Source organism: Panicum virgatum, chromosome 2K (assembly GCF_016808335.1).
Source record: "Panicum virgatum strain AP13 chromosome 2K, P.virgatum_v5, whole genome shotgun sequence".
NCBI classification, from domain to species: domain Eukaryota; kingdom Viridiplantae; phylum Streptophyta; class Magnoliopsida; order Poales; family Poaceae; genus Panicum; species Panicum virgatum.
The window spans coordinates 6,549,701-6,575,207 of NC_053137.1; the positions used below are offsets into that span (position 1 = coordinate 6,549,701).

A 25,507-nucleotide genomic window follows, 5' to 3' on the forward strand; every position below is an offset into this window, starting at 1 on the left:
AAAAAAAAACTCTTCACATGGAAGATGTTTTGCTCTCTCATGATTATTAACCCAAGCAAGCTGCTCCGACGAATCAAGGTGATCGCCGTGTCTTGCCAAGTTTAGCATAAAAAAAATGGCATCTGTGGCTGGGACGCACGCAGAACCACACACGTCACGTATGGAACACGTGGATTCGGGCAGATGTACATGCACACGCGCAACTGATGAACCCCCCACAGTGATGTCGACGCCGATCGATCGATCCCTATATAAACACGACCTTCCCGCAGACCAGACCCACATCTTCTCCAGCCAAGCAGCTCCAGCCTGATCAGAGCCTGACCGATCTCCGGCGACACTAGCTAGCCGTGGACATGGCGTCGCCGATGATCACCCTCGCCCCGCAGTCACAGTGCAACCAGTTCCGGGAGTACAGCCCCAGCCCCTGGGGTGACTTCTTCCTCAACCATGCCACATGCACTCCATCACAGGTAAACAGAACTAACCTAGCCATACTGTTGATAATTAAGGTATTGCCGTGGTATATATTTTGCATTGTGCACTAGGTATTTTGCTGTACAAAGTTTTTTTTTTACCGCATGCAGCTCTTGACAATGAAGGAGAGGGCACAGGTAAAGGAGGAGAACGTGAGGAGGATTATACTGGAAAGCTTTGCCTCCTCCGACCTGGCTCAGAAGCTGGAGCTCGTTGACACTCTACAAAGGATAGGGGTGGACTACCACTACAAGAAGGAGATCAATGACCTACTTTATTCTATCTACAATGACGAGGATGGAGGTTCTGATGACCTCTATGTCACCTCATTGAGGTTCTATTTGCTTAGGAAGCATGGATACACCGTCTCTGCAGGTACGATGGCAAATCCAATCCCAGTCCTTTCAGTGTGCCACTATTTTTATGTTTGGAGGAGCTAAAATTGAGTGCTAAACTTTTAGCACATATTAGCACTCACACATATGCTAAAATTTTTGAGTCTTAACTAAAGTTTGGCTCGCCCCATCAGCAGTGCCGTTTGGATGAGCTAGTGCTGAAGTTTAGCACTTTCACCTATTAGCATTTGGATCCCAAATTAAATGGACCCTAATTAAATATGTATGCAGACGTGTTTGAGAAGTTTAGGGACAAGCAAGGGAACATTTCAAGTGACGATGTCAGCTGCTTGCTAATGTTGTATGATGCTGCACATGTGAGAACTCATGGGGAGGAGATACTCGACGACATGATCACTTTCAACAAGAGCCGCCTCCAATCTTTGACGATGAAAAATTTGGAGCCAGAGCTGGCAGAGGAAGTGCGATGCACATTGGAGACACCACGGTTCAGGCGGGTCGAGAGGGTGGAGGCAAGGCTCTACATCTCAGTGTACGAGAAGAAGGCTGTGCATGATGGGACTATACTGGAGTTTGCAAAGCTGGACTACAACATCTTGCAGGCTATCTACTGTGATGAGCTGAAAGAACTTACAATGTAAGGAGACACAGGCTTAATAAATTGGTAGTGCTTACTTCATAATGGGATTGCTTACGTATCTTACCAACAATTAGTGTGTGCGAGCACTGTGCTAAACTACTAATAATAGTCATTTCATCATTAATTTGTAGATGGTGGAAGGATTTACACTCAAAGACAGACCTTAGCTTCGCACGAGACAGAATGGTGGAGATACATTTTTGGATTCTCGGAACAATTTATGAGCCCTATTACTCATATTCGCGGATAGTGGTGACAAAGTTCACCCTGTTAGCGTCATTGCTTGATGACCTTTATGACAACTATTGTTGCACCACAGAGGAGAGTACTATCTTCAACACAGCCATAGAAAGGTTTGCGCAGCTGCCCAGTAGTTCTTCAAATAATATCAGGAGGTTTGATGAAATTCACTTCACAAAACATTTAGTACCTGTGATTGAACAATATATTAACCGATGGCAGGTGGGATGAACAAACCACAGAGGAGTTCCCAGCACATCTGAAGCCACTCCTCATCGGCATACTTGACACTACAAATAAGATTGAGGAGGAGTTAAAACTTCAGAAAAACAGGCATGCTGAAGTTGTCAAAAAACTAGTAAGTTACTCCAAAAGATCACATTAAGGAAACATGTCATCACGTTTTCTAATATTTATTTTAACGTCTTGTACATATGTCTATTTAGGTGATCTGCACTGCCAAATTCTACCATGCTGAGGTGAATTGGCGCGATGAACACTATGTACCAGCTACTGTTGATGAGCACCTCGAAAAATCCTTGCGTAGTAGTGTCTGTATGCAAATAATAATTGGTGTGCTCATTTCACTAAGAGATTGTCGGGAGGATGATGTTAATTGGGCATTCACCTTTCCCAAACTTATCAGAGGTGTTTCTGTTGTGGGGCGCGTTGGAAATGACATCGTGTCAGATGAGGTATATATACAAAATCTCTCCACACATATATAAACTTCTCAATTATCAGAAAAACTTTTCATCAGTAGTCAAAGCCTTAGATATAGTTACATACTGCATATTCACCAAAGGCTTGTTTTCTAATTATTATTCCGAATTTTCATCCCTTCAAGCGGGAACAAGCTTCGGAGCATGTGGTATCCACGGTGCAAACTTGCATGAAGCAATATGGGATAACAGCAGAGCAAGCCAACGAAAAGCTTAGAGTCATAATCGAAGAAGCATGGATGGACATCGTCCAGGAATACCTCGACCAGAAGCGACCTAGGGAGTTTCTTGAGAAGTCGGTCGATGTTGCACGAACAATGGATTTCTTTTACAAGCGTGATGATGCGTACACCTTGCCGCTCAGCATCAAGGACACTATAACTTTGATGTATGTGAATCCGTGTGAGCTGTAGCTATGGTATATATGGTTTATACTTTGGTACAGCTTGATGATCCAGCGTCAAGTAGTGTCGGCATACTGCATGCCAACCAGCTAAGATAAGATACGGTGTACATTACATGGCTGTCATGATCCTTAAACTTGTAACTTTGGGTTGTTTAATTTTATCTACGCTCGTGTTAGCTACTCCCATCATCAGCTTGCATGGTCTTGTTCTGTACAAGTATATAGAAAAAACTTGACCTGCGGGGGGAAAGACCGCCCCCACGGCATTGTATTAAGACCTTCTCACATAGGTCAAGAAAACTCCTGAACCTCTGCCCTATCCATACATAGTGGCCCGTCGCCTTGTGAGTTAGGCCAGACGTAGACTATGCTTTGGATATGGGAACAGACGAGGGGAATTTTTTGTGCAAAGCGGGAGTCGAACTCCCAACCTGGTGGTTCCAAACCGGACTTCCCACCAACCGGGCTAAAGTATATATATACATGGTAGAGAGTGAGGCCTATTCTCGATAAACTACAGCTTGCTGTTATGCTCCAGAATGTTTTCTCAGTCTCTGTCTATCATTTATAACCATAGTGAGTGCGCGCCCCTCCTGTTCCATAAAAAAATTTGTCTATTATATTTGCATCTAATTTATTACTTGTGCAAGAGATGTATGCAATGTCCCAACAGAGACTTGACAACAATCAAACTTGGTGGGATAAAAATTATATTTGTATATATCTTGTATTGTTGTAAGTTAGCTAGTTTTCCTCCATAAATTGTGGACCTTATAACTTACTGATCATGGCTGTTATGCTGAAGGCATCGGTGGCGGGTTTTGCCCAGATATCATTCTCCTTTCAGTAGGAACAGTAAAGAAAGAACAAATGCAACCGTTCTTCCCCTTGATCACATGGTTTAAAGGTGAACTATACCAAATGGGGCCATGGGCGTGCTCATGAGGGGTTGAAAGGGGTACGGGGGACCTCACCAAGGATAGGCAATGACGATTCAGAGAGCCGCAGCTTGGAGTAGAGCTACTGTGGGGGAGATCGTCGGCGACGAGCTTAGCTTGCTTTCACCGGATCGGAGTCGGGGAAGATAAGAATATGAAGACAACGAACAACTTCTGTTGGGGAGAGATGAAGGCTGCTGGCGTGGAGGATCGATCTCGCCCATGGCTTGGCTGGTGGCCACGTCCAAGTCGGGGAGAGGCTATACCTATTCAGATGTATTACCATGATCCAACTTGGATGTCATGTTATTCGGATGTATTACCACGGTCCAACTTGTATGTAATGGCTCCAGACCCCCACGTGGCCTGTTATGTGCTGTATGGCCAGGCTGGCACCTTTACGCTCATCCAGAGAGTGAGAGGCTAGGAGACATCTCATGCATTACTAGGTAAATTGCGCGCTTCGCTGCGCCCATTTATTTTGAACTGTGGAATATATGGGCCGCTAGCTTGCTTCGTTTGGGTTGTATCATTGCATTGGCCGTGGTGAGCAGCACCACCTGGACTGCTTCTCGGATGAGGTGGAAAGGTGCAGGAGTGCCAAGCTGATGGAGCCTACAAGTGGTGGGGTAGTACTGGTGGTGTCCGCTGGCATCGACGCACCGAGAAGCGGAGGGACCGCCGGTTCCAAGAAGAAGCCGAAGCCGACCCTGCGTTGGCACTACGACCCTGTGAAGCATCCCTTCACATTCGCCATTACGGAAGCAAGTGCAAAACAGCAACAAAACATGCTGATCCACAAGCACCTCACGACCAAATCTGGCAGATACAAAATCTAGATGAGGCAATCAGTCGAGCACCTGTTGGGCGAGGTGTTGAAGAATTCCCTCCACCAGGCAGCGCTGGGGTCGGTGTTGCGGGCGGGGAGGGGCAGGATGGCATCACTGGCATGCTCGGCGGGGAGGAATACATCACTGGCAGATGCCTGCAGCCGACCCGCCTCGGCGGTGGTGTTGGGCGGCTGGGGTCGGCAAGCGTGAGGGCGGGGGGCTGGGGCGCTGATGATGCTGGTTGGGGGCGTGCTGGTCGGCCCTACTGCTCCCATCCCCCACGCACCTCGCGGGCCACGAGCGCTGGTGCCTGCCTGTACAGGCAGCGGCAAGCTCCGCAGGCCGCTACGCCGTGCTCCGCGCCCGACGTCCGGTGGCCACGCCGAGTTCATCCACTACGCTCCTGCGCGACGAGTGCCAGACCGCCGGTGGGCACACGAGCTCCTCGTCTCCGCACGTAGCTCACGAGTCCGTGCCGACTGCACCTCTTCTCGCCTCCAACTGCGGCTCGCGGCCTCCTCACCTGCTCGGCCCCCCGCAGCTCCGTGCCTGCCTACAGCCTTGCTTCCTCGGCGTAGCGTCCGGTGACCGCCACCGGCCGGCGGCGCGGGTCCGAGGCCCTGGGGCGCGGATGGCACTGGGCGGCGGCGGGCGCTGGGCGTGGGCCGGGAGCGCGGGTCCGGGGGCGCAGATGGCGGGCACAGCAGCGGAGGGGCTAGCGGTCGACCGAGACATGGGTCAGGGGCGGCTACAGGCTGGGAGCTACGGGCCAGCGGCGTGTGTGGTGTAGCGAGGGTTGCGCGAGGGGACAACGGAGCGGTGGTGACGGCGAGCGCTAGAGTGAGGCGAGAGCGGCGCGAGGGGGATGTCGGAGTGGCGGCATTGGCGAGCGAGAGGGGGAGGCGAGAGCGCTGGCGCGAGGGGCAAGGGTCAGGGATGCGGCGGCGGCGCGGCGAAGCACGGGGTATGGGCGGCGGGGGCGAAGGAGGGGGTAGGGGTGGCGGTGTACCACGGCGGGCCCGAGGCGCAGCGAGAGGTGGTGAAGAGGGCGGGGGCATGTCACCGCAGGCCCGGCACGCGGTGACAGGAAAAGGACGCCCGCGTCGGACTTCCACTCCCGTGGCGGCACGCGTCGACACTAGGTGAATGGAGCACCGAGAGGCCTTCCTCTCCAGGGTGAATAGAAGTTAGAGTACCACAGCGGGAAATTAAAGGAGCGTCCACCATCTCGTCGTGATAGCAAGCTCTTGCTTTGTACTCACTGTGTAATTGTAAAGGTACTCGTAAATGAAGTCATTTAGGATAAGATTTGAGTTAAATTTTGAAAATATAAATTATGAATAAAACTTTGCATTGGGAGGTCTTATTTTATTTGTGAACTCAAATATATTTAGATGATATGGCACTATATGAACTCGTGCAATGAAATCCTGCACCGAGAATAGCCTAATAGCCCCGAGATAGCACCGGGTCAGAATATCACGTCACCCACAGATTTTAACGCCCGTTGCTAGTTTAAGTTGCTAGTTTAAGGAACGCTCTAAATACACAGCAGCGGTGCACACCTCAAACCATCTAGCATTAGCTCACCACCCTATTTAATATGAGTGAAATCGAAAATAGTCACCACAATAAACCGCTCCTTGCTATGACAGATAATGTCTAGATTTTTGAAACTAGGGGACCATGGATCCAGTTTTTCGATTGTACGAGTGTTCCCACCACAAAGTGATCTTGGTGTTTAAAAATTTCTTCAATTATTTATAGTCATTATTCATATTCCCTTCAGTTCAAAAATAAAGATTGAGTTTTTTATGTAAATGACCAAATATGTGCATACTTGGTACAGTATTTTATAAAACATATATTATATTATACATTATATAATATATTTTTAAATAATGAGAAAATATGTCGATGTTATTGAGCTCTTGATGTTAAATATGGAGTGCAAATTTATGTACACGCAGTTTTAATTCAGCACGTACATGCAGTATTGAGAAGCGATTATTAATGTCATAATGTGTGGATGTGTCATGGATCTACCCAAGCAGGGCACATCCACATCTTCTTCATTTTCACGTGGACGTGGGCCTCGCGGAGGATGATGGTTCAAGTCGTCGCGAGACTTCTCCTTCATGGTATTAACCACCGTCCTGCTGCCTGGCCCGCACTAACCACCGTATTAAATGTTGGCATGATCGGAAATAGGCACATTAATAAATCACTCGTGAGATATAGGTGTGTTTAGCAGCTTCTCAAACCCATTGTCTAGCTTCTCCCTCTCCACCGAACCCACACAACCGTGTTTCCCTGTGTCCTGTGCGTGTGTTTTGGAGCTCCAGGCGTAGCCATGGCTGAGGTACTGGCCACCATGGTGGTCGGGCCACTGGTGTCCATGGTGAAGGACAAGGCCTCCAGCTACCTCCTGGACCAGTACAAGGTGATGGAGGGCATGGAGAAGCAGCATGAGATCCTCAAGCGCAAGCTGCTGAACATCCTGGACGTCATCACCGACGCCGAGGAGCAGGCAGCAGCCAAGAGAGAAGGGGCGAAAGCTTGGCTGGAGAAGGTCCGGAAGGTGACCCACCAGGCGAATGATGTCCTCGACGAGTTCAAGTACGAGGCACTGCGCCGCAAAGCCAAGGAGGAGGGCCGCTACAAGGACCTCGGCATGGATGTAATAAAGCTCTTCCCTACTCACAACCGTATTGTTTTTCGTTACAAGATGGCAAACAAGCTCCGTATGATCCTGCAAGAAATTGATGACTTCATCAAAGAGATGAATGACTTTAGGTTCAGGTTCAAACCAGGGCCATCAGAGCCCATAAATTACTTGAGGCAGAATAATTCTGATATCATCAACCCTGTGAACATTGCTAAAGAATCAAGAGCCCAAGAGAAGAAGGATGTTGTTGATAGATTACTTGCTCAAGCTAGTAGCCCGGATCTCACGGTCCTTCCAATCGTTGGAATGGGGGGATTGGGCAAGACCACCTTGGCACAGCTCATTTACAATGACCCTGAAATCAGGAAGCATTTCCAGTTGTGGCTTTGGGTGTGTGTCTCTGATAACTTTAATGTGGATTCCCTGGCTGATAGAATAGTGAAAGAGAATGGTTGTGAAGCAAGTGGAAGTTCAGCACTGGAGAAGCTTCAAAACGCAGTGAGTGGGAAGAGGTACCTCCTCGTATTGGATGATGTCTGGAACCGTGATGAGCACAAGTGGGAAAGGCTGAAGTCCTACCTTCAGCATGGTGGCAGTGGTAGCTCAGTGTTGACAACAACTCGCGATGGAGCAGTTGCTGACATAATGATGTGTAAAACTGAAGGAGCCTATAAACTTGAAAGCTTGGGTGCATACTTCATAGAGAAAATTATAAAGACAAGAGCATTCAGATCACAAAAAGAAGAGGAATGGCCTGTTGAACTAGTTAAAATGGTCGGAGAAGTTGCCAAGAGATGTGCTGGTTCTCCTTTAGCTGCTACAGCATTGGGCTCTTTACTGCGTACCAAGACCACTGAGGAAGAATGGAAGTATGTACTAAGGAGAAGCTCGATATGTGATGAGGAAACTAAAATTTTGCCAGTACTCAAGCTTAGTTACAATGGCTTGCCATCATATATGAGGGAGTGTTTTGCTTTCTGTGTTATGTTTCCAAAGGATTATGAGATTGATGTGGAAATGCTAATCCAATTGTGGATGGCCAATGGTTTTATCCTAGAGAAACAAGGAGAACATCCTAAAACCATTGGAGAAAAAAATTTCAATGAGCTGACGTCGAGGTCATTTTTTCAGGATTTGAAAAGCGTCCCATTTGACGAAAGATTTTCTACTTTTATAACGAGAATGGACATGTATTGTTCTAGAATTACTTGTAAGATCCACGACCTCAAGCATGATGTTGCAGAATCTGCTATGGGAAAAGAATGTGCTGCAATAACTACAAGCCCGAGCCAAAGTAAGGATGCTCTTCATTCAACTCGTCATTTGTATTTATCAGTCTATCGACCAGAAAATCTTCTGAATGCTTCCCTAGAGAAAGGATCTCCAGCTTTCCAAACATTGATATGTGATGGATATGTAAAAGAAGATATGAAGATCTTGTCAAAATACAACTCTATCAGAGCTTTAAAGATCAAACAGGGCTCATTCCTAAGGCCAAAATATCTTCATCACCTGAGGTATCTTGATCTCTTAGAAAGTGATATTGAAGCGCTTCCTGAAGACATCAACATCCTATATCATCTGCAAACACTGAACCTTTCTGATTGCCGTGATCTTCAGCGACTTCCAAAGGAACTGAAGTATTTGACTTCCCTCCGTCACCTCTACACTCACAAATGTCCAAAGTTGAAAAGCATGCCCGCAGAGCTCGGACACCTCACTTCCCTGCAGACACTTACATGCTTTGTTGTAGGTACTGACACCGGTTGCAGTAATGTGAGAGAGCTGCAGAATTTGGACCTTGGTGGTAGACTAGAGCTAAGACAGCTAGAAAATGTCGCAAGAGTAGATGTTGTAGAAGCAGCAGGTCTTGGGAATAAGAAAAAACTGACCGAACTGAAGTTAGTATGGACTAATAATGACCAGCAGGCACAGAATAATAATCATAAAGAGGTGGTGCAAGGTCTCAAACCTCATGATGGGCTGAAGGCCCTAAGGATATATGCATGTGGGAGTAGTACGTTTCCATCATGGATGAATATGTTGAATGGCATGGTGAAGTTTACGTTATCTAGATGCAAAAAGCTCGAGAAGCTTCCTCCACTCTGGCAGTTATCACTTCTAGAAATTCTTCACCTGTATGGATTGGAGAGTTTACATTGTTTGTGCAGCGGTGGTACGACACCAGTCACATTTCAGAAACTGAAAGTGCTTACTTTGTTTCAGATGCAAAAATTTGAGGCATGGGGGGACACAGATGCTGTACAAGGAGAAGAGCCGATATTTCCCAAGGTTGAGGAGCTGAAGATCTGTTGGTGTGGAGGTTTGACTGCATTACCAAAAGCAGCGCCAGTGATTATGGAATCATCTGGCGGAGTTGACACTAAGTGCTGCTCCGCATTTCCAGAACTGAGAAAAATGAAGTTAACGCATTTGAATATGTTTGACAGGTGGGAGGCAGTCGAAGGAACTCTAGGAGAAGGGGTAACATTTCCTCGGCTCGAGGAACTGGACATCTGGAATTGTGCAAGGCTCAGTGCACTACCAAAAGGGTCGTTATTGGTTAAACAATCATTTGGCGGAGCTGAAACTGTGTGCCCCCGCTCTGCATTTCCAGCACTTAGGAAACTAAGCTTAGTTTGTTTGTCGGCCCTTGAGAGGTGGGGGGCAGCCGAAGGAACTATGAGAGAAGAGGTAACATTTCCTCTGCTGGAGGAGTTGGACATTCGTGACTGCCCGAAGTTGACTGATCTACCTGAAGCGCCGAAGCTAAGTGAGTTAGACATAAAAGGACGTGATCAACATATGTCCCTACAGGCAGCTAGCAGATACATTCCTTCACTGTCCAGTCTGAGTCTGGACGTGTCACCCGATGACGCGGAAACAACATTGCTGCATGTCAAGCAGAAATGGAATCATGAACTCCCCTTGGCAACTATGAGGTTAGGTAGGTGCGACCTTCTGTTCTCATCCCACTCAAATGCACTAGCGCTGTGGGCATGTTTTGCACGGCTAGTACATTTGAGAATTTGGAATTGCGACGCTCTTGTCTACTGGCCAGAAAACGTGTTCCAGGTCCTGGTATCCCTGAGGGAGTTAACGATTTCCGGATGCAGCAAACTGACAGGACGCACGCAAGCTTCTGGCGAGCAATCTGCTCCAGGACGGGATGGACTCCTGCCACATCTCGAGGTTCTATGGATAAAGGATTGCGCATCTTTGGTAGAGGTCCCCAACCTGCCGGCATCTCTCAAGGGATTACATATTGAGTGGTGCAGTGATAATATCAAGTCCATCGTATTCGGTCTGCAGGAGGACACAAGGTTGGCGAGGGGAGAAGGTGTTGTACAGCTGGACACATCGTCATCAATTCCAGGGACCAGCAGTCGGGAGGCCACGGCGTATACAGCTGTACTGAAGCTGTCATCAGCAGCCAACCATCGCTTCGTTCCATGCCTAGAATCTCTAGCTATATGTCACTGCCGTGGTTTGTCTGAGGTTGCCAATCTATCAAGACCTTGCGCATTTTTGAGTGCGGCAATCTTCAATCCTTATCAGGACAGCTAGGTGACATCCAAAAATTAACTATTCAATTATGCAGTCTGTTGGAATCACTGGATTCTTGCTTAGGAGAGCTCCGGTCGCTGGAAGTCCTCTCGCTCTCTAATTGCAAAAGCCTGGTATCCTTACCGGATGGGCCTCAAGCATACTCATCCCTTAGAGTTCTTCGGATTAAACATTGTGATGGTGTGAAGTCGCTCCCGCCGAGCCTACAGAGCCGTTTGGGTTGCCTCGAGCAGGAAGATCTAGATGCCCGTTATGAAGGTAATATCTACTAGTTTCCTTGTTTCTTTTAACAAAATGATCAGGAGCTCAATTGGTGTTGTCTAAAACGCAACTCTCCACTTAAATATTCTATTAGTTATTACAAGATGAGATATAATTTAGTGATAAACTATTACGAGAGTCATGTTTAGAACCTCTAGAGATATCCATTGGTGATACGTACATTGTCGGCACCACTAAATCCATTAACTTTTGGATATTGCACATTCACGTTATCTAAACACGTAAATTTAGGCACCAGCATCCTGCACTTTACTATAGCCATCCTTATATATATATATATATATATATATATATATATATATATATATATATATATATATATATATATATATATATATATATATATATCTCTTTTTCTTGTTGTCCCTACAAAGGAATTAAAATATAAGATGATCTTTGCCCTTCACTTTTTTGACCATGGTTGCTAATTCGGATAGTGTAAAATCAATCATCATCCTTTAGTCATATATTAAATTAAGTATTCCATCACAGAATTAATGCGGCAAAATCATATATTAGTTTTTATCCAAGTCCCTTGGTGAATTAACATTTCCACGGTCCTTTGAACTGATATTATATGATAGCACAGTGCTCTGTGATCAATTTCCCTTTTAGCGTCTGATTTGGATCTGCTTACATTTAGAGAACCAATAAAAGTGGCATTTATCCTAAGGTTACTCTGCAAATTCACTAGCTTCATTGCTTATAGTTCGAGTATGTGTAGTTTTCTTTACTTGCCTTTTGCCTTTGTACATAAACAATAATTTCCTTCATAACTTTGACTATTGGATACTCACTCCATTCTAAATTATTAATCGTTTTGTTTTTTCTAGTTACAAAGTTTTTGTTGTACATCTAGATATATATTATGACTAGGTGCACAACAAAATCTATGCATCAATAACTAATAATTTGAGATGGAAGGAGTACCATAGTGTATTCTCATGTATATATACTTTCTAATTTCGTGTTCATTTGCATGCATAAATTCTAATATATATCATCTATGATCATGGCCTGATCTACCAGAACCAAAGACCTGGAAATGTGCAATGAGAAGCCTGGCGTGCTTGAAATAGGAGATTGAGAACCCGACGAAAGTACTCACAAGGTTTGTAATAATGGTGCTCTTGATGATTGACTTCAAAGATTCGACCTCCTAATATATTTATGCTGACTCCCAATGACGTGTGACTTCCTTGTAGGATCGTATTACCAGACCTCCAAATCATGGATTATTGTGACCATGCGTATAACATGCGCTTTCTGAAGATGATCTCCAGTGAACTCAAGCGGAAATCCATGACTTTAAGCACATAACAAGTCCCGGATCATAAGCTGAAGAATTTAGCATATAGAGCTCCATGCTCCAGTCCTTTATCATCCTTCTTCAAGCCGAAGTGCTTGATTTTGAGCAGGAGACAGGTCCCAGACTGCAAGCTGAAGAATTTGTAGCATTTGGAGCTCCATGCTCCAGCTTTTTATCCTTTTTTTTTCTGTTTTAAACTATGACGTGTTTGAGCTCGTTTCTGCTCCAGCACCAGCGAAACAGAACTAGCGCTTCATTTTATGATGTGTTTTTCTGCATGACCGCAGAAGACACTTGCCATAGAATGGTCAACAGTCCGACGTTACTGTTTTTATGTTTATGCATCTCCTGTTTTTATTTGTAGTGCTACTGTTATTTTGCCATTGTACGTCCATTTCATGTTTTGTGGTTAAAATTTAGTTAGTGACACACAGAGTTACCTACTTAGTCCCAAACGGCCAACATAATCAAACTTGCTATGATATCTTTTACACTTCAATTAATTGGGCCTTGCAAACATCCAAAGCAAAAAAAGGATTGCATAAGTTTTTCTTACTAGATGGGCTAGTATTGTGTTTCTGAAATGTTTGATAGAACTCTAGGATCGACACAGTGCATAAATCGAGTAGGATTTCTTTCCTTTTCTCTACAACAAGTGCAAAAGACTCTAGATCTATTGCATAAGCGATATATGAAGGAACGCAGTGAGAGAGTAGAGAGAGAGACCATCACCACCAGCGTTGGAGCTTGATCCAGCGGCCATCTCCGGTTCGCTGATGACGATCTGCTCTAAGGCAGCGACGAGCGGCGCAGTGATGTCGTGAGTGTGACGTCGAAGTCGAGGGTGATGGCAACGACGCCGATGAATCAACGTCGATGGAGGCGGCAGTGAAGCTTCCCGCTGCTCCAGCGCACCCTCTAGATCGGCTAGGGTTTAGAATGTGGGAGAGGGTACTGGCGGCGCGACGAACTTCGGTCACCGTGCCCCGGCCCCTTCACCCCTCTTTATTTTGGCGCTGTGCAGCGGGGGCCCACCAACCATTAAAGTTGGGCGCCCTCGATCAGGGCGCAAATCAAGGTCCTAATAGACCGTTGGGTCTATTAGGAAAGAGATCAATCCAACATTCTCCCCCTTGATCTCACTTTGTTCTTTTAACTTTATACTTTAACTTGAAACTTTTTACTTTAGTTGTTCCATCACAGATTAATGAATAGAGCATGCTTTATCGTCACGGTCCAAGACCGATGGACTCAACAGCTACCATACACATCACTGTTTTGAAACAAATTCTTTATCTCTTGGGCCCTTTTATTTTCCAGAAATCACAGGCTTTCCCTTAAACCCATGCCGGCTATGTGTTCCATGAACATATTGGGTGGTAAGCCTTTAGTGAGAGGATCCGCAAGTATTTTCTTTGTACTTATATGCTCGAGTGTAATAGAGTGATTCTGGATTTTCTCCTTCACAACATAAAACTTTATGTCAATGTGTTTGGCAGCACCACTTGACTTATTGTTGTGAGCATAAAACACTGCTGGTTCATTGTCGCAGTACATTCTGAGTGGTCTTTGAATGCTGTCTACCACTCTTAAACCGGGAATAAATTTCTTTAACCATTCAACCTGCCCCGAGGCCTCATAACATGCCACAAATTCAGCGTACATCGTCGATGATGCAGTGACGCTTTGTTTGGAACTTTTCCACGATATAGCTCCCCCTGCGAGTGTGAACACATAACCAGACGTGGACTTTCGGTCATCGATGTCCCCCGCAAAATCCGCATCTGAGTACCCTTCTATCTCTAGGGAATCAGATTTTATGTATGTTAGCATGAAGCCTTTTGTGCTTTGTACATAACGTAATGCTTTCTTTACCATGATCCAGTGTGCCTGTCCTGGATTACTTTGATATCTGCCAAGTATCCCGGTAACAAATGCTAAGTCAGGGCGTGTACAAACTTGAGCATACTATAGGCTTCCGACAGCTGAAGCATATGGAACCGCTTTCATTTGATCGATCTCATACTGGTTCCTAGGACATTGAAATTTCCCAAATCTATCGCCCTTGACTATTGGAGCAGGTGAAGGCTTGCACATATGCATACTGTATTTCTTTAGAACTTTTTCTAAGTATGTCTTTTGTGACAGTCCCAATACCCCCTTTGTTCTATCTCGGTGAATTTCAATTCCCAAAACAAATGAAGTTTCACCAAGATCTTTCATATCAAAGTTTGAGGACAAGAATTTCTTTGTCTCCAGTAGCAGACCAACATCACTACTAGCAAGTAGAATGTCATCCACATATAGGATCAGGAAAATAAATTTTCCACTTCTGAACTTTGCATAAATGCAATTGTCCTCTTCATTTTCTTTAAACCCAAATTTTCTTATGGTTTCATCAAACTTTAAATACCACTGCCTAGAGGCTTGCTTTAATCCATAAATGGATTTCTTTAAGCGCACCCCATATGTTCTTTTTCCTTTCATGACAAAACCTTTTGGTTGTGCCATGTAAACATTTTCATACAAATCCCCGTTAAGGAAAACTGTCTTTACATCCATCTGATGTAACTCTAAGTCATAATGTGCCACCAATGCCATTATAACCCTGAAGGAATCCTTACACGAAACCGGAGAAAAGGTTTCGTTATAGTCTATCCCTTCCCTTTGCGTAAAGCCTTTTGCCACGAGTCGTGCTTTGAACCTTTCTACATTCTCTTTGGAGTCATGTTTTATCTTGTAAACCCATTTACAGCCTACTGTTTTTGCTCCTTTAGGAATTTCCTCTAAGTCCCAAACACAATTGGAACTCATTGATTTCATCTCATCCTTCATAGCTTCCAGCCATTTAGATGAGTGAATACTTCTCATGGCTTCTTCATATGAAGTGGGATCACCCTCCATATGAACCTCTTCTGTATTATAAACTTCATAGTCGCTAGAAATAGCCGACCTTCTTTCTCTTTGTGACCTTCTAAGGGCCACTGCTTGTGGCACATTTTGTGCATCAACTTCTGGCACATTTTCCATAGGGGGCTGTAGCTCCTCCTCCTCATGTCCAATCGCGGGTTCAGGCAGTTCCTGGATGACAGGTTCCAAACCTTCGCTCACTGTTGGTATGGTTGGAGTTGCAACAGGTGTTGACACCATAATAACTGGAATAGTTGGCGCAGTAACAACCGAAGAAGGTATTGGCGTCACTATTTCAGGAACTTTTGGTGCAGCATCAACAGGTAGTGAGAAAAATGGCTCTTGAATCATAGGAGTAGGCACATACACCCGCTTCTCCTCAAGGTTAATTTCTCTAGGTACCATGCTCCCCTTGATCATTTCACTTTCTAGAAAGACAGCATGTCTCGTTTCTACAAACTTTGTATGTCTGTCTGGGCAGTAGAAACGAAAACCTTTCGAATTTTCAGGATAGCCTATAAAATGGCAGCTTACAGTTTTGGGATCCAGTTTTCCAATATTTGGATTAAACACTTTAGCCTCAGCTGGTCTCCCCCCAGACCCGTAGGTGAGTCAGTGAGGGTTCTCTTCCTGTCCATAGCTCATACGGTGTTTTGGGCACCGATTTGCTTGGCACTCTGTTGAGAATATGGATGGCGGTTTTTAACGCCTCCATCCACAGACTCAATGGCAATGTGGAATAACTCATCATACTGCGCACCATATCCATTAGTGTACGGTTGCGCCTTTCAGCTACTCCATTTTGCTGAGGCTCCCCCGGTGTAGAGTATTGAGCAACTATTCCATTTTCCTGTAAAAACCTCGCAAAGGGTCCAGGAACTTGTCCATAAGGAGTATGTCGACCGTAGTACTACCCTCCACGGTCTGATCTTACTATTTTAATTCTTTTGTCAAGCTAATTTTCTACTTCAGCTTTGAATATTTTAAATTTATCCAATGCCTCAGATCTTTCTTTAATTGGATAAATGTAACAATAACGGGAGTAATCGTCGGTGAATGTTATGAACGAATCATAACCATCCACACTTTTCACAGGAAACGGGCCACATATGTCAGTGTGGATTATTTCTAATGTTCCTGCACTTCGTTTGGCACCCTTTTTTATTTGCTTTACAAATTTTCCTTTAATGCATTCAACGCATTGTTCAAGATCAGAGAACTCTAGCTGTGGAAGAATTTCACTTTTCACTAATCTTTCAATTCTCCCCCTCGAAATATGGCCTAAACGACAATGCCATAATTTCGATGAAGTATCTTGAGTTCTATTTCTTTTCTTTGTTTCTTTCTCTGACAAGGATTCATTCACATTCACATTACATACAGAATGCACTTTATCACGCATAGATAATAAATAAAGATCATTGTAAAGGACAGCATCACCAATACAATTATTATCAAACCATAGTTCACATTTGTCATTCGCAAAATGACAACCAAAACCATCTGTGTCTAAACGTGATACACTTATCAAGTTTCTTTGAAGCGAAGGAACAAATAAAACATCTTTTAATACAAGCATGAAACCATTAACTAGCTCGATGGAGACATCGCCCACAGCTTCAACATCTGCTTGTACTCCGTTTGCGACTTTAATGTGTCTTTCGCTTCTTTGCGTAGTCCTTGTCGAACGGAATCCCTGTAAAGAATTTGCAACATGCACAGTTGCACCAGAATCAATCCACCAAGTAGATTTAGAAAACTTTAAATACAGGGATTCATTAACAAATGAAATTACATTCTCACCATTCTTTGCCATTATCATCTTTAAATAAGCGGAACAATCTGCTTTACGATGCCCCTTGTCAAAGCAGTGGAAGCACTCATCTTGTGCTGGAGTGCGCTGTTGCTGACACTGTTGCTGATACTTCTGTGGCATATGTGGCAGAACCGCCTAAATTATCCCGGCTCAAATGCGCAGGCCATCACCATAAAGGCAACATTAGCTCAAACGCACTTCAAACGGAATAATTCTGGGTCTGTCGGGTAACGTCCCGATACAACCACCGGTTCTCGGATCGAACAAGCATACCCCGCACGAAGGCGAGTCCAGAGATATTACAACCACAATTTTACAACACAGGCATAGTAATGATTACAAACCAGTTAAAAACTATTATTACAAAGCCAACTTAAGTAAAACAGTTATACAAACCATAAGTGTAAAACTTCAGAGTTTATAAGCGGAAGGTGAAACACGACGGCTACAACACGTCGCAAAATGGTACCAAGCTAGCCCAAGCATGGTATCACTCGTCAGGGTCATTGCCGGCCGAAGACGTATCCCATTCTACGGACCAGCCAGGAGGCAACGAGCAAGGATAGGTCAAGCTAGCGATCTGATCCTCAAAACTCATACTTGAAAAAGAGTTTCAACAGCAAGGCTGAGTATTCTAATACTCAGCAAGACTTAACCGTCAACGGGTATAAGTAGTCCACCTTAGCTAAACTATGCAAGGCTTTGTGAGGCTCTAGTTTTCTTTTGCTGAAAAGCAATAAAGAGTATGTCCTTACTTTCAAGTTTTAGCTTTCAAGATTCTAGTTGATTAACCATTCTATGTAAGCAACTACTAATCAATCATGGTAGAAATCTAAGCAAACATCAAGATTGATTAAAGTATTGTTGCTCTTCTTACTCTGTGTGGCAAAGAGATTAAGCAGTCTCATTTCATCGTGAGAGACGGACGATTCTGAATCGAAATTCAACCTTGCAAGGGTAACCTAGCACACACGTCTGGAATACCGTCGGGTCATTCCCAAACAACCGTTGACCTTTCTTTTCGGCTTGTGGATAGGGTCACTCTCCCTGACTACAGGGCTCCAAGGTCCACCCGTGCCCGGTCCACCCTTGTCCCTTGAAGTCGTAGTGTTGATCAACAATAACATTTAAAAACCTATCTCTAAAGAGAGAGTGAAAGGTATATCCACTCCCCGGTCCAATCGGCTACTAGGCTTACCGCGTACCATATTTACGGCATGTGGCTAGTACTTTCAAAAACTTAACCACCGCTACCACACACCGCGACCTTAGCAAGTTCATCAACACAGACGGGGTCTCACCAAAGGTCATGATATCGAACACGACCCCGTCCGTCGTCCTTATATTGATAACAGAAAGTAAACAAACAATTCCTATAGAGCTCGCGAGTGACAGGCAATCACTCGACTTTTACCGGTCCTATAAGCTTAGCAAGTATTCGAACTCAGGTCTAGTGTTCAGTACATAGGTTCCTAGGATCATGCATCTAGGGTTTCAATTCAAATCCTAAGAACTGTAAATGCATAAGCAAATAATAACAGTAAATGATAATAATTTGAAATATAGGTTATGTCCGGGGCTTGCCTTCTCGGTAGTTGCTATTATTTCAGCACTAGGCTCTTCCGAACTTTGGTCCGGGGCTTCAGTTAGTACGGCGGTGTTCACTTGAGCTTCGAGATCACCTCCGTCAGATTCCGGAATCAGCTCGTACGTCCCGTCCGACAAAGTAGTCATATCTATATGTAATGCAAGAACAACATTATAAACACACATGGGCAATCGTTTATAGAGTAGTTAAATAAAAAATCTAACTACACAAGGCATCATGATCAACAGCACAAGCAAGTTATACTAACTTCATAAAATGAGTGGTGGTTGATTTCCTATAACAACTAAGTCATGGTTTGCTAATAAATAAACAACTCAAAGCACAAACAGAAATAAATTTAGCAAAAAATAACCTAAACAGAATATGCACAGATTAAGCTACCCTGTAAAAATCATGCCAAGACATGTAGCCATTTAATCACAACAATTCAATAATTCAGACAACACCTAGAGCAAGCTTGAATTATACAGGTCAAACTATAGCAAAGAAGAAGCTAAAAATTTAGCAGGATGTTGAAACAGAAATGAACTAGCTACTGTGAATTTTTCATGATTTTACCTAGACAGAATTAATTCTGAGAAAATAAACAAAACAGATATCAGATTAGCAAGATTCATTTTTAGCTCCTGTTCTAGCCATGAACTGAGGCTTAAACTTCCTGGACAAGCTAAGCTAATCAAAAATAACATGCAGAAATATTTTCATGATTTATTACGAACAGAAACTATTTACCATAAATAAAGTCTACTAAACAAGGATTAAATCAAATAAATAGCTACACCAGAGAACTGATCATGAAATTTTTATAGAAATACTAGTATTACATGAGTAAACTACCATAAAAATTTCAGAGCAAGACAATCTTTCAATCATCAGATACGAAAAAGATTAAATAACTAGTCTTTATTAAGCTAGTGACATAAAACAACTTGTACAGCAAAAACTTTCAACAAAAGCCTAACATATTATGATTCTACTGCATAGATCTCTTCAAGAGGATTCCAAAACATCAAGATTTGCTATTTTACGAATTTTCTACGAATTGATATTGAATTTCAAAATTCACAGCAAATCATAACAAACAAGTCCCTATAGCACTATTCATATGTGTCTTGGGTTTGCAGACAGCCCCCTAGGCTTCTTCGAATTCCAACCCGAGGTCCTCAGCCAAGGTCAGAGAGGGGGAGCGACGTTGACCGGCCGAATCCGGCGATGGTGAGCGTCGGCGGCGAGGGTGGAGTTGGGGAAAAAGATCAGCAGGCCAACGCGGACCTCTGGGAGGCTTTGGAGCTTGAGAGGAGGGCCGGAGATGGCGTGTCGACGGCGAGCGACGGCTTGCGAGCTCGGAACACGGCGGCGGGGTGACTCCGTTGGCGAATAGGCGAGGAGAAAGGTCTGGGGAGCTGCGCGAGGTCGAGGCGCGGCTAATGGTGGGGGCTATAGGGTTGGGGCGGGTCTGTGGTGGCGACTCCGCGGTGGGGTGAGCTCGCCAGGGTTTCGAGCGGGGCGGCGGCGGCGTTCTGGGGCGTGGGGTGGAGGAGCTGGCAAAAGCGCGAAGGGAAAAGAAGGAGGGGGTCCTCCTGGTTTTGATGCGCGCGAGAGGAGAGGGGTTGGGGCACTGCGTCGGGCTAGCCACGGCGGCATTGCGGTGGCGGCCGGCGGTGGCCTCACTGGGCGCGTGGCGCGAGATGGAGGCTCCAGCGCAAGGCAAAGGAAGGCGGTGAAGGTGCAGCGCGACGCGTAGAAGCTACCAGGCAAGCAGGAGGTGGCGCGGGGGCGGCCCTCCACAGCGGGCGGGCGGCGCACGGCACTGGCGGCGGTGAGGTGGCACCGTGGCAGCCGCGCGAAGCTCGGCGGGGGCGCGTGGCAAGCGGAGGAGGTACCAGCGCGAGGGGGATGGGTCCAGAAGCATGTGGAGGTGCCACGTGAAGCGAAGGCGAAGCTGGAGTTGGCCTACGGCCGGCCCAGAGCGGCGGCGGGCGGTGCTCGGCGCTGATGGCGGGAAACAGAGGAAGGAGCTGGAGGTGGAAGAAAAAGGACCCAAACGCAAATTCCAAAAATTCCAGGGACCAGTCTGTAAACTAGCGATAACTTTTAAAATAGGGCTCAAATGAAAAAGTGTCCAACATGAAAGTTGTTCAATTTTTCAAGATCTACAACTTTGATGTTGTGCAAAAATTTATTTGATCAAAGATTCAAGAGTTAGTTTTTAAAACATAAGAGGGATTTTGAATTCCAGGAATTTTGTCTTTTTCAATGCAATTTCACTTCAAATTTAGACTTAAAAGCAAACTTTTCTGCCATGCAATAAATGCACTGAATTTTGCAAAAACACCCTCCATAAAAGCTATAATTACACAACCTAATCAACATAACTGCAGAAAGGACCTTGCATAAAATCATAATTACACATATAACCTTTATATTTACAAAAAGATCCTTTTTCAAGCAATTCAAGCACATAATGCATAAATTGGTTCTAATTACCCTAAATTGGCTATTTAAAACCCTGGGCCGTTATAGCATAGGGGCTTTGTCTTTAGCTTTAGAGGAAGAAGCAGCATGGAACGGCCTTTTCTTGTTATTATGTACAAAATTGACAGACCCACCATTCTGTTTCTTGAGTCTACCTTCCTCTTGTGCACACATGGCAATTGCCTTTTCCATGTTCCACTTCTCTGGCTGTGAGTTATAGTTTACAACGAATGTTGCAAACTCTTTTGGCAGAGAGGCGAACACCAGGTGCACCATAAACTCTTCCTTGAGATCCAAGTTCATTGGTTTGAGCTTGGAGTTCAAGGCGCACATCCCTATGATATGATCTCTTATTGTACCGGCATTGCCATAGTACCTCTTTGTGATCAACTGCTCTATGATCTGTGTAGCATAAGTTTTTGAAGAACCAGTAAACTGGTTCTTTATCTTTTCAAGGTACTCTGCAGCTGAATCACACTCTCCAATTGAACCCAAAATGTTAGGATCAATTGTGTTCTTTATAACTGCCACACATTTCTTGTTGGCGTTATTCCACTTTGTCTTTTCGAGATCATAAGCCATCTGTAAGGGAGCATAGTCCCTTTGCTTTTTCTGCCACTCAGCATCAATATCAGAATCTCCTCTCACTGGAGCCGGTGGCTCAGTGGGCTTTGGAGTGGTGATGATCTCATCCACTTCTCCACAGACGAAAGCAAAATCAACCTTCTTGATCCATTCGCCATAGTTGTCTCCTTTTAGAGTCGGGATGTGACTGATGAATCCCATCAAGTTCATCCCCGCTGAAAATTTCAAAAAATAGTGAGAACATAATAACAACAATTGCATGTAAAATTCCAACGTTGGTCAAAATAGAACATACAACTGTTTATGCAATTAAATCTATATCACCGTTGGGCTGAAATAGAAATAAATGCACAAAAACTATGAAATTACAGTATTGTAATTAACAACGTTGGTCAGAAAATTAACAATACCATAATCCACAAAAATAACCTTTTAATTATGCTCTTAAACTTTAATTGTCTCGTTAGTTCGAATTAAAGTATAAAAGCAACTATATAAACTGAGCAGCGGAAACATGTATGAATTTCTATTTCCAGAAGCAAAACTACAAACTTTTATCTCTAAACAATAAACACGTTGGTGCAAAATTGAATAGAGATCAAACTATAATCAAAACCATTCAAAAAACTATTGAAATTGCTTCTGGAAAAAATAAAATGGATTAAAAAATTTTACTGTTCAAGTGACCCAATACCGAATACAGCCCGCGACGCGCCGTGCCAGGCCTTCGGCCCGACAGCCAACGGGCGGGCCACCAAGCCGGCCCATCGCGCTCGCCCACCTGGGCCTTATTCAGCCCGGGACGCCGCGGAGCTCTCTCGGCCGTCGGATCTGATCCGACGGCCCGCCGCGACCCTCGCGGGATCAAAACCGGCGACGCCGGTGTCTCCCGAAACCCTAGCGACTCTTTCTCCCTCCCCCTTCTCTCTCCACGCGACGCAGTAGCAACCACGGAGCGGAGGCGACGGCCATGGCGGCCGCAGAGGAGAGGACGAAGCGGCGCTGTTGCGGCTTGCTCGCCGGTGTGCGCGCTCGCCGGTGGGGGAGCGCGCCGCCGTCGAGCTCGCCATGGATGGCACCTTGCTTTCGAGCCCGCGCGCGTGCGCCCCGGCGTCCCGGCGGCGAGCGGCGGAGCGTCCTGTCCCGCGCCCCGACGAAGCGGGCTGCGCGGGTCTGTCCCGCACGAGGGCGGCCGGCTGTGGGACGGTGCAGGTCAGTACCCACCGAGGCACGCCATTTGCTCTAGGGTTAGGGTTTGCTGTTTGATTTGATTCGAAATTGATCTTTTCTTTTGATTTGTTTTCGATTCACACTCGAATCTTTCTATCCCGACCTCGATCTACACGTGTGTAGGCGACTGATACCATTGATAGAACTCTAGGATCGACACAGTGCATAAATCGAGTAGGATTTCTTTCCTTTTCTCTACAACAAGTGCAAAAGACTCTAGATCTATTGCATAAGCAATATATGAAGGAACGCAGTGAGAGAGTAGAGAGAGAGACCATCACCACCAGCATTGGAGCTCGATCCAGCGGCCATCTCCGGTTCGCTGATGACGATCTGCTCTAAGGCAGCGACGAGCGGCGCAGTGATGTCGTGAGTGTGACGTCGAAGTCGAGGGTGATGGCAACGACGCCGATGAATCAACGTCGATGGAGGCGGCAGTGAAGCTTCCCGCTACTCCAGCGCACCCTCTAGATCGGCTAGGGTTTAGAATGTGGGAGAGGGTACTGGCGGCGCGACGAACTTCGGTCACCGTGCCCCGGCCCCTTCACCCCTCTTTATTTTGGCGCTGTGTAGCGGGGGCCCACCAACCATTAAGGTTGGGCACCCCCGATCAGGGCGCAAATCAAGGTCCTAATAGACCGTTGGGTCTATTAGGAAAGAGATCAATCCAACAATGTTTCCTTCATTTCGTTGAACTTTGTTGGTTCCTCAGTCTAATGCTTTATTGTATATGATCAGTGATATAGCAGTCCTTGCGAAAATCGAGATCATCCGAGCATCAGATGGTGCCATGGTAGCCAGAGGGGATATGGGGATGGGGGCACAGGTTCCCTTGGAGCAGGTCCCCTCAATACAACAAAAGGTAGTTCAACTGTGCAGGCAGCTCAACAAGCCAGTCATTGTTGCTTCTCAGCTCCTCGAATCGATGATCGAGTATCCTACACTCACAAGGGCTGAAGTTGCCGATGTTTCTGAAGCTGTCCGCCAGCACGCAGATGCTCTAATGCTTTCTGGTGAGTCAGCAATGGGGAGATATCCAGAGAAGGCTCTTAGTGTTCTTAGGAGTGTTAGCCTCAGGATTGAGAAGTGGTGGCGGGAGGAGAAGCGCCATGAGACACTGGAACTTCAAGGAGTTTCATCTTCCTTCTCTGACAAGATATCAGAAGAAATCTGCAATTCAACAGCTAAAATGGGTAAGTACTGCCACTACGTACTCAGTGCCTACGAAAATTATGTTGTCATAGCAAGTGATATATTCGACTGCTTTCATTTTCCTATTTTTGTCCATTATCTTGATTGCTGGCAGAACATTCTGATTCCACTGCTTAGAAGATATGTCTAAACAAAACTGATTTCATCTGTAGCTAACGGCTTGGGAGCAGATGCCGTTTTTTGTTTTCACGAAGACTGGCCACATGGCCTCCCTGCTCTCACGATGCCGTCCTGATTGTCCTGTTTTCGGCTTCACAACCTCAACGTCCGTCAGGAGACGGCTGAACCTCCAGTGGGCACTCATCCCCTTCCGCCTCAGCTTCTCCAACGACATGGAGAGCAACCTGAACCGCACCTTCTCCCTGCTCAAGGCCAGGGGCATGATCCAGTCAGGGGACCTGGTGATTGCTCTCTCCGACATGCTGCAGTCCATCCAGGTGATGAACGTACCCTGAGAAAGAGCCATTCATCTCCGTGTCATGTGATCCTCTATGAGATGATCAGATGCGATGGAGCACGTACTTTCGGTACCTTGAACTTGAAGGACAGTTCCGTGCACTGAAATTGTTCACTTGTCTCATGTATTATATGCTAGGCAACACCAGAGAACTGTGGCAATAATTTGCGGCTTTCTGCCTGTTGTGAAACTGTTGTGTTACTACTTAGGCTTTAGTCTGACCTTGGGGTCACTTTTTAATGTGGAAGCTTGAGTCTCGCTGTGGGCCGTGATGGGCTTATCCATCGCATTGTGTTAGTTTAACTGAATCTCACGCTCTTGCTGATAGAAGAATCACTAGTTGTGTTTCCAGCTACAATACATAGTTCACTGATTGTGCGGCAGCAATCGCTAGTGATCATCATTGTGCCCGACATCATTATTTGGATTTTTGGACCTTCATTGCTGGAGTGCTCTTGGTGGTGTGCTGAAGCTTTTTACTGGTACACTGCGCTCCTGTTTGAACACTGAAGTGGCCATGGCTTCAACCCTGCACCGTAACTGAAGAATCGTGTCGATCAAAGCTCAAGCTGATATCCTTTTGCTATAGTAATATTCTGCCATGCAGAACGAATGGTGATCATTTTTTAGTGATAGTGTTCATGAGCTGTAAATGAAGAGAAACTTTCCTTTTAATTTGTGGCTGCTCCAGGCATATCAGCATATGTGCTTAACGTTATCAGCTGTTTGAGATCCATGTACGAACAATTGTACTGCACTTCAAGCGAGGTTAGTATCT

The 25,507-nt window shown here is 45.3% G+C and overlaps 3 protein-coding genes and 1 long non-coding RNA gene across 7 annotated transcripts; 3 read left to right on the forward strand and 1 right to left on the reverse strand.

Moving 5' to 3' along the window:
• Positions 1–285: 285 nt before the first annotated feature.
• Positions 286–3,033, forward strand: LOC120663935 ((E)-beta-caryophyllene synthase-like). Of its 3 annotated transcripts, none has more exons than XM_039942886.1 (7): positions 286–473; positions 588–852; positions 1,104–1,470; positions 1,605–1,826; positions 1,936–2,071; positions 2,160–2,408; positions 2,561–3,033. In XM_039942886.1, exons 1-7 carry the CDS (start codon positions 357–359, stop codon positions 2,846–2,848), a joined length of 1,644 nt encoding a protein of 547 aa, XP_039798820.1. In that variant the 5' UTR covers positions 286–356; the 3' UTR covers positions 2,849–3,033. The 3 variants fall into 3 exon arrangements, with proteins under 3 accessions (XP_039798820.1, XP_039798827.1, XP_039798832.1); XM_039942893.1 differs by having other exon boundaries at positions 603–852; XM_039942898.1 differs by having other exon boundaries at positions 615–852.
• On the reverse strand, positions 1,617–5,591 carry LOC120664006. The gene is made up of 2 exons (XR_005670695.1): positions 4,640–5,591; positions 1,617–2,003 (listed from the first exon to the last, which is right to left on the reverse strand). It is a non-coding gene; the product is annotated as an uncharacterized LOC120664006 (long non-coding RNA).
• A 1,262-nt stretch (positions 5,592–6,853) lies between these two features.
• LOC120663888 (putative disease resistance protein RGA4) lies at positions 6,854–12,798 on the forward strand. Of its 2 annotated transcripts, XM_039942838.1 has the most exons (4): positions 6,854–10,775; positions 10,879–11,102; positions 12,156–12,237; positions 12,332–12,798. In XM_039942838.1, the coding sequence occupies exons 1-2, from the start codon at positions 6,963–6,965 to the stop codon at positions 10,942–10,944; spliced, it is 3,879 nt and encodes a 1,292-aa protein (XP_039798772.1). In that variant the 5' UTR covers positions 6,854–6,962; the 3' UTR covers positions 10,945–11,102; positions 12,156–12,237; positions 12,332–12,798. The 2 variants fall into 2 exon arrangements, with proteins under 2 accessions (XP_039798772.1, XP_039798766.1); XM_039942832.1 differs by having other exon boundaries at positions 6,854–11,102.
• A 10,100-nt stretch (positions 12,799–22,898) lies between these two features.
• LOC120695002 (plastidial pyruvate kinase 1, chloroplastic-like) lies at positions 22,899–25,087 on the forward strand. Its single transcript, XM_039978333.1, has 4 exons — positions 22,899–23,042; positions 23,773–23,922; positions 24,083–24,253; positions 24,425–25,087. The coding sequence occupies exons 1-4, from the start codon at positions 22,899–22,901 to the stop codon at positions 24,725–24,727; spliced, it is 768 nt and encodes a 255-aa protein (XP_039834267.1). The 3' UTR covers positions 24,728–25,087.
• The last annotated feature ends 420 nt before the right edge of the window (positions 25,088–25,507 follow it).

What these genes read in the sequence shown, in the direction of transcription:
- LOC120695002 (XM_039978333.1), top strand. Translation starts at nt 22,899, where the DNA reads ATGGATGGCACCTTGCTTTCGAGCCCGCGCGCGTGCGCCCCGGCGTCC. An exon ending in CCGGCTGTGGGACGGTGCAG is followed by an intron (nt 23,043 to 23,772) that starts GTCAGTACCCAC and finishes TTGGTTCCTCAG; the next exon opens with TCTAATGCTTTATTGTATAT. An exon ending in TCCCCTCAATACAACAAAAG is followed by an intron (nt 23,923 to 24,082) that starts GTAGTTCAACTG and finishes CTGGTGAGTCAG; the next exon opens with CAATGGGGAGATATCCAGAG.
- LOC120663935 (XM_039942886.1), top strand. Translation starts at nt 357, where the DNA reads ATGGCGTCGCCGATGATCACCCTCGCCCCGCAGTCACAGTGCAACCAG. An exon ending in TGGATACACCGTCTCTGCAG is followed by an intron (nt 853 to 1,103) that starts GTACGATGGCAA and finishes ATATGTATGCAG; the next exon opens with ACGTGTTTGAGAAGTTTAGG. An exon ending in CTGAAGTTGTCAAAAAACTA is followed by an intron (nt 2,072 to 2,159) that starts GTAAGTTACTCC and finishes ATGTCTATTTAG; the next exon opens with GTGATCTGCACTGCCAAATT.
- LOC120663888 (XM_039942832.1), top strand. Translation starts at nt 6,963, where the DNA reads ATGGCTGAGGTACTGGCCACCATGGTGGTCGGGCCACTGGTGTCCATG.